General features: G+C 41.4%; 1 protein-coding gene across 1 annotated transcript in view; it reads left to right on the top strand.

The window, feature by feature from the left end:
* The first annotated feature begins 209 nt into the window (after positions 1 to 209).
* Positions 210 to 8,688, top strand: part of GUCY1A2 (guanylate cyclase 1 soluble subunit alpha 2) — a 284,653-nt gene continuing 276,174 nt past the window's right edge. Inside the window, exon 1 of the mRNA XM_081065007.1 lies at positions 210 to 628. Coding sequence (XP_080921133.1) covers positions 338 to 628 — 291 coding nt within the window. The 5' untranslated portion in view covers positions 210 to 337. The remainder of the gene's footprint in view (positions 629 to 8,688) is intronic.

The raw sequence follows: 8,688 nt of genomic DNA, 5'->3' as shown, positions 1-8,688 counted from the left end.
TCCCCGCGAGCGGGAGCGCGGCGCACGGCGATGCGCCGAGGCGGGCGCTGAGGCGGCGCCGCGCGAGCAGCAGCAGAAGCCGCACCCGCCCCCAGCCCAGCCCGGCGCCGCCGCCGCGTCCGGGCCCCAAGGTGCGGCGGCGCCCAAGTTCCCGCCATGAGCAGCCGGCTCCGGGGGCTCCGCGGCTCCGGGGGCGCCCTCTCGGCCGAGCGCGACCGCAGCGCCCCGCGGCCCCGACGCGCCTAACGCCGCCGTTCGCGGGTCCCGCCACCGTCGCCGCCGCTGCTGCTCGCGTCCCCGCTGCTGCCGCCTCGGCTGCCGCAGCGCCGTCAGCAGCATGTCTCGAAGGAAGATTTCGTCCGAGTCCTTCAGCTCCCTGGGCTCCGACTACCTGGAGACCAGCCCCGAGGAGGAGGGGGAGTGCCCCCTGTCCAGGCTCTGCTGGAACGGCAGCCGGAGCCCGCCCGGGCCGCCCGAGCCCAGCGCTGCGGCCGCAGCCGCCCCGGCCCCGGCTGCCTCGGCCGCCGCCGCCGCCGCCGCCACTGCCGGGGCCAGGAGGGCGCAGCGCCGGAGGCGGGTCAACCTGGACTCGCTGGGCGAGAGCATCAGCCGCCTGACGGCGCCCTCGGTGAGTAGGGGCGGAAGGAGGGCCAGCGCGTCGGGAGAGAGCGCGGGGACTGGGAAAGTTGGCGCCGGGCAAGCCGGGCGTGCGCGCACAGCCCGACCGCTGGGGGGCGGCCGGGCCTCGCCCCGCGGGTCTGCGGTTCCGCGAGCCCCGGGGCGAGACCCCGACCCCTGGGCTCTGGAGGACCGGGGCGTGAGAGCGCGCGGAAGGAGGAAGACGCAGCACCTCGGGGCTCTCCTGATTCGGGGGCCTGCCCGCCCATCTCAGGCCTTGCACCCCACTTCACCCTGAAGGCCCCCGTGCTTTTCACACCCACCTGTTTTCTTTCCCCCAAACTTTCCCAGGCCCTGTGTTCCTTAGTTCCCATTTCCATGTCTTTCATCTCTGTTTTCCCAAAGGGGCCCCTACCCCTTCCAGGAAACTCTTCCTCTCTTTTTTTCCCACACTCTCTTGGGCTTAGTGTGACCTCCTCTGACATCTTTGAATTCCACAGGCCATCTGCATTCTGTGTTGCGTCCCTTTCTCCAGTCTTCAGGAACTGGAGACTTCTGATGAAGAAGTGTCTAATCCCTTGCATTCTCTCCATCCCACAGCCCTTTTTTCTTATTCACTACGCATGTACTGGCTCAACCTTCTTTGGGCAACCCTGGTGTCTAGTTTTCTAAACCTCTCCGGTATTTCTTGCACCCATAGCTCAGATCTTTACTCTCCTTTCCCTGAATTTTAAAGTGCTTCTCCCCCTCATTTTTTCCGTGCCTTCCTTATATTAGGACCTTCCTGAATATCTGTTGAATGAATAAATGCCTTCCTAGCCCTCTACACTTGTGCTCATTCCAGGATGTCTATATCAGCAGTTCCAGGTGTACCCCTTCCAGAGCACTTCTGCTCATTCCTGCTCAGGCATTTCAGCTACCCTTGACTTGTACCATTTGCCGGAACGCCAGACCTCTGTTCCGGTCTTTATCTGTACGACCTCCGTTTCCAAGGAATCCACACCACTGTACACAGAATTGGAAGGACATGGAGTGTCATACCTCCATCTGTAATCCTTGCATGCTAGCCCATGTCAGCAAATAAACACTCTGATATTTCATTCTCACCCTGACTTTGGATACAAGGACTTCAACTCCTGACAGCGCTTTTACCTCCCTCCCTTGAGACTTCTACTTCTTTGAAGTTTCCAAAGTGAATCTGAACATGGATCTAGTCTGACTACTCTTGAGTCTCCCTTTTGAAAGTACTCTTGCACTTGATGGTAGGAGGGACCTGATAAAGGGCTGGGATCCTGAGGGACTGGGTACTGGTACCAGGCAGTCCTACCAATATCCTGGTGGCCCTTGCATTGATGGAGAACAACCTTTTCTTTTAGCAGCGAAACTACTTTTTGGTCATCTTCCTTTTACTTGTACATTTTCCCTTCTATTTACCTTTCTGCCACTTTCTTCCACTGATAACCTAGGAAACAAACCTCCGAATGAGTTGGTTACTGTTTGCTATTCTTTACTGCAGATATTTCCCAGGGAGCATAATTTTAGGAACGACTTGATATTGCAAGTGGTTGAACATAATAAGCCTTTATTAAAGGAGTCCAGCAATCCTGTGCCTCTGTAGTTTTGTGTCGGTACCTAAAGCAACATTGGTGCAACACACTAATTCTTTAGTACAACAGACTCATACATGAATTCAATGATTTTACTAAAGATAGTGATTAGTTTGGGGGGAATTGTTTCCATAATCCTGGAGTTTTCTTTTTTGCCTAACAATGAGAATTTACAAATTTCTAAAAAGTAATGGCAGTGCCTCCGATAGTGCCAATTTAACTTAAGACTATTCTCAACAACTTGCATGAGGAGCAGATAAACAGAACTCAGGTATTTACTACCAGAATAAGAGGGAGGAAATACTTTGTGATTTTCACCTTTACAAGTCAAATTTAAATGACTCTGGCTTTTTGCTGGATAATAAGCACGTACTCAGGTAATGGTTTTCAGCATAAGAAATTTGAAGATAATTACGGTGATCTAATATATGCGACAGCTATGTGTATATCGTACTATTCATGCTGTAATTCATTTATATTTTGAAAAAAGTCTGTCAGCTGGAATGCTGAGAACATACAGGTGAATATAATGTAAAGATTTTCAACATCATAAGGCATGTGTAAATAAATTCTCATTGGCTAACCATATCACCAATAGACTTAGTAACACAAAGAAAACAGGTTATATTTCAAAGCAGTGACTTGCTTCTGTCGTCCCCACCCCCATTTATTTGGCAAACTAGAACATTGCTTCAAAAAGTTCTAGTAGATTCATTCTCCTACATTGGCAGGACTCTCAACTCTGAAAACACTTGCAGAGACAGATTACATACTGTCTATTCCCTTTTATTACAGCCAAATGACTTAAAAAAAAAAATCTCTGAGAATCGCCATTTCCAGAGCACCATTAGATAGGAATTTCTAGTTGTTTTGAGTGTCCGGAGCTTTCTTGCCTTCCGTCACAGTATACTCGTACTTCAGGAGAAATTATACTTCGGAATCTCCCCTCTTAGTGTTCTCATCATGGAATGCAACTCAGTCACAGGATATTAGTTCTTTATTCAGAATAACTTGCAAGTAGGAAAATGGAAATGAATTTAATAAATAGTAGGATATTGCCAAGTAATTAAACTAGTTACTGGATCAATGGAATACTCAAATGCAGGTTTTTGATATTTTAAAAGTCACTTTTCTATACATTGATGTTGGCTATAAAGATTATAACACTTTACACCATTTCAATAATAAAAGTAAAAGTAAATTGAATTGATGAAATAGAAAAAAAGTTCGGAATTCATGAGACCTGGTTCTCATTCGTTGTGCCTTGGACAACTAAACATTTCTATATCTCTATGAATTATTTTAACTCTTAGGATCCTTCTCATCTGTAAGGTATTATACTTAGGGTCCCTCCCAGTTCTGGGATTCTCCGGAGACATGCAATGTATTGCCAAGTTTTCAATAAACTATCATGACGGCATATGAAAAAAAAAAGCACATATTATGAGTTTTAAAACAGTGGGGAAAGTAGATTACTTTCTTAAGTAGGGGCATCAAAGTACTATTTATTCCATCCAATTATTAGAAAAATATGTGAGAACCTACTACTGTGCAAAGCAATACATTAGTCACCCTCCCCCCCCAAAAAAAAATCCCAGTCTTTGATCTCATGGAACTTCTTTAATTATAGTCTTTATTTTAAGGAAACTGGCTAGAGGGAAAACATAGAACTCCAATCATCTTGGGGATGTCTAGGGTAAGTTTTATTTATCATCCACTTTGAATAGTTTGTTCACTGTGAATCTCTGGAGTACAGCCATAACAATAAAAATAACCCTAAAGACCTGACTGAAGATGCATAAATCACTTATTACGTTATTTGTTTGGAAATAATTTACTTGGGAACACATGGAGAAACAGCTGGGGATTTTACATCAAGGGTGAATTTAGTAACTCATTTATTTATTTCTATTTTATTCTTATAAATGAGAATTGCCTAGAATTCTGTCACTCTGACACGTTTGGGGCTTGCTAATGTCAGCCTGTCAGTGTAGATATTCCAGGAGACCAACTCAAGGGCAAGGCTTCTGTAGGGCTCTTGGAGAACTACTGCGTGTTCAAACATTGCAGGTGGCTTTGAAGACTTCAGAAGCTATAGAGAGCAGAATGGCAGGGAGAAAAGTGACAGAACTGGAAGGATGACAGAAAAGGGGCAGAAAGCTACTGACATAGGGGTAGTCCAAGAAATTGAGCAAACTGAGCAAAGAAAAAATGAAGGGAAGCCTGGATTCAAGTAGCAAAAAAGCAAAAATGGCTTCATTATTTTGGGAAAGGAAATTACATGCCTATGAAAAAGTGAAAGGACATAAAAAATACGTGTTTAGCCTTTCTTGACATTAAATACAATTAACTCTGACATGTAAGCCATTAAAAAAAGCCTTGAAACTGTGAGTGTAACTGGTATGTAAATAATGACAAGTACATAAAATACATTTGTGAGGTAGGATATTTGATAAATTTATGTATCTTAATTGAAGTTTTTAAAATCTGGGCTCAATTTGGCGAACAAAATTCTGAGTAACAGATTCATTACAATTAGAAAATTATACAAAATGTATTCTGATACTTTGATGTTTTCACATTTGTAGAAAAATGCTATAATCTGAAATCAGAATTTAATGGCCATCTATTACTTTTCTCTGCCTCATCCGGAATCATGGAGAAACTGACATGGCAGAGTTGAAAGAACAAGGATTCAGGTTGAGTCATGGGTTTGAATAACTCCCTGCTGAGGCCCTTTCTAAATGTGAGACTCTGAGAAAACCTGCTCTTCCCTGCTCAGAGCTGTAGTTTCCTATTTGGTAAAATAGGAATAATAATGACCTTGTAGATTTGTTGTGAAAGAGGAGCAATATTCTTTGTAAAACTCCTTGAACTCAATAAATGATAGTTTTGAGCTGAGATCCATTAATTTCAACCAAATTTGAATGCCTCCTAATGATCTAAAAAATTTTTTCTCAATAATTTACTTGCTGGTAACCTTACTGAAAGAGTTCATAGGTTAACCAATGTCATGTACCTGAAAAAAGAAAAAAGTGATAAGAAGTTTATTTTGTTGGTGCTGCTCAGCTGATCCATTAAAAAAATTAAAACTGTTGTCTCTTTTTGGCTCCTGGCTATGACTCGCGTATGTGCACAAGTGTATGTGATCATTGCAGATTCAAACATTTCTATCAAACTGCAGAATGCTATGTGGCAATATGAAAAACACTTGTATAAATTCTATAAGAATACAAGGACATACCTCCTTGGTAGAATGTAGGTATTTCACACAGATTATTTTCAAATTAGAAAAAAATTAAATAGGTGAAAGAGAAACTGCTTATTTCATTTGCCTGAGAATTTCAAGCATTCCCCACCTATTGCATTCAAAATAATTTGTATGTGTGTTCAAAGCTTTAGGCAATGAGATGCAGCAATTACCCAGGTAATGAATGGCGTTTGTTTTGTGTATAGTGCTCTATTCTCTTTTGGCTACCAGCTCAATTGTTAGGCCTTCATTTTAAAGCTAAATTTTGACAATGGAAAATGACATCCATTATTATTAGTTAGAAGGTAGAGGTGATGAGTGACTATGTATACTCTTTTAGTATGTAATTTATCTACCTTGAAGGACTCTGAGCTGTGTGGGAAGTGTACTTGAGTGCTATTATGTATTTTTCCCCCTCTGTGTCATCATTGCTCTTTTTATTCACGTTTGTTTTGTCTTGTTGCTTCTATCGTATGGAGCTCAAGATAAAATTTAAAAGAATACATATTTTATTGAATATGATAGTAAAGTAAGTGTTTTATTTCTAGATGTATACATTGTTCACCATGAGTTAGCAAGAAGTTATAATGATCCCTTTTGGAACTTCACACACATCTAGGAAGAAAAGTAATTAAATGGCATAAGCAGAGAGAATCTTTGTAAGGGTGACTGAAGTATTTTTTTGTTTGATAGATGAGCCAGTGATGTAGCTCAGACTTTAAAGTTCCTCTTTTAAAATTCGGACTCTAACTTCAACATTCTTATATTTATTTAATATTTAGCACAGTAGCTGGTACCCAGTAGATGTTCAATAAAGTGCTTGAAATAAATGAATGGATGTTGTTTAATCATCAATTACATTATTTCTCTTATGTTTGGTGTATTTTTCATGCTACATTTGGCTCTATCAAACAACATATTTAGATTTTTGTACCCAGTCTGTGAGCAATACATTCAAGTATGCAAACCTGTTTGAGTTTTACTTACACCTGCCATTTAAAGCAAACTGGAGAATGAAGTTGTGTTTAGAGAGAGCAGATGGGGTAGTATCTTCCTTCTGTAGTTCGATAGGTGGCCCGTTTATATTTTAAGAAGCTGAATGAATGTAATGACTCTCTTCCAGTCTCCTCCAGTCTGCTTGTATTTTCTGCACAATTCTCTTTCAAATGAGGGAGAAATGTTTGTCAGCAAGTGGGCTACTGTTGCCAAAAATGCACTGCTAGGAGATGGAATGACATAATCTAGCTCCTCAAATATCACTTCAGGACAGGATCTGAAGATCTAGAATTATGTGCTGTAAACTCAGAGCACCTCATAAAATTGAAAATACTCGCCTAGAGTGATTTAGGAAGTAGAGGAGCTGGTAATATCTTTGAAGGTTGGAGATTTGTGGGGCTGTTTTGGGGAATTGAGAAAGAGTGAACATTCTTATACATATAACAATGAGAAGTCACTTCCTATACAGGCTTTATTTGAGACTATTAAACAGTTCTTCATTTAAGTTAGTGGTTATCAGACTTCAGTGAACATAAGAAATACCTGAAGAAAATGGTAAGAATGAAGATTCTTGGGCCTCTTCTTCAGAGGGTCTGGTCTGACAACTCTAGGGAGGGGTCTGGACTTTATATTTTAAACAAAACTCCAGGTGATTGTGGTGAAACACCAAACATGTGCCTCAGTGACTGAATTCCACAGCTTCAGGATCATTGATCTAGACTCAGTGTGCTTTGCAGACTGATTTTTTTAGAAAGAATGATCCTGGAAGTGGCTCCTTTGGGGTGAGTATACCAGGCAATTATTGCCTCACTAGGGATAGAATAAAGGTGGTGATGTGGAGCTATATCCTTTGGTGGTATCCTTTGTGTTCCAAATAATCTTGGTGGTTGTGTGGTAGAAGGTATTTGAGGTTTCACCATATGTAGTTTTATATTTGTGGATTCTCTTCTCATTTTTCCTGAGGATGCTTTGGTATCTATCCTAAGTTTGTTTGGTAGGTCACACATCATTGCTATAAGTGTGCTGTGTGGCTCCTTTCCTCTAAAAAAAAGAAACTGTTCAAAAATGTTGGGGATGATAGAGGAGAAGGGAGAAGGGTTATTGTGAGGGTCAATTTGACAGTACCACCAGCTTTTGTGTTTTTCAGAGATTGACACATTTCTCAAATACTCCATCTACTGGTTCATTTTGGAGCAATGACTTGTTCACGTGCCTATGAAAATTTTTTAAAAAGATGAAGGGAGAAAAAACAGATCTGGAGGCCAGAAAATTTGTTTTTTTTCCTTAGAAAGGAAGCAATAGGAGTTTCAAATATCAGATGTATGAAACTATCTCTCAAACCGTACTAAAATATGATAATGGTTGCATATCTCTACATTCTTAGTCAATTAGCCTTTCTCTCATTCAGTGGCTAAGTTGGGGAGGGGTCTAGTGGAACACTCCAAATGGTGATCCAACATTTGAAGAAATTTTCATTTGCAGAGAACTCTAGAATCAGTCTATTGTGAGAGGAGGCTCTCTGTGTGGAAGTCCTGGTGTTACCATAATTGCAAATCCTTAAAGTCCACTTGAGTCCTTTTCCATTCACTGTACTATATTTGTTATGCACAAGTCTGCTGTGCCCAGTGGAGGAAATAAAAATCTTCTAAAACAGGCTTCTGTTTCTGTTGCTTTATGTCTATGCTTCTTTGTGCATAGAGCCTTTGTGCAATGATCCTTCATGAGCCTTCCAACTTAATAGTGGGGGAGAATGGTTTTCCTGCTTAGTTTAGTGCACGCACAAACACACACACACACACACACACACACACACACACACACACATTCATCTTGTTTTCTGTCCCTGCATTTTTTCCCTATAGAATACTAAGTTATTTCTCACATTTCTATAATAGGACTTATAGTGTTGTGTGTAATAGGACTTATTGTGATTTTGGTCTATTCTGCCTCCTTAAGACAGCCATCTACATATACCCATGTCTAGCAATAAGTCTGATTTGTAAAGGCACTCAATAAATGTTTGTTAGGAGAATGAATAAATGACTGAATAAATCCTGTGCAGTTTATGGTGTATCTGATAATGCTCAGAGGCTGCAATGATTTTTGTGTTGCCATATTTTAATTGATTATTTTATTTTAAATGTTCTGTTTGTAGCTTTTTTTAGACACAAATAAGAATAAAAATAGTTGGAACATTTTGTTTTATTAGAATGTTTT

The sequence above is a fragment of the Rhinolophus hipposideros genome (assembly GCF_964194185.1).
Source record: "Rhinolophus hipposideros genome assembly, chromosome: 10".
NCBI classification, from domain to species: Eukaryota; Metazoa; Chordata; class Mammalia; order Chiroptera; family Rhinolophidae; genus Rhinolophus; species Rhinolophus hipposideros.
The sequence above is the reverse complement of the archived record's forward strand: the minus strand, read 5'-3'. Positions and strand labels throughout refer to the sequence as shown.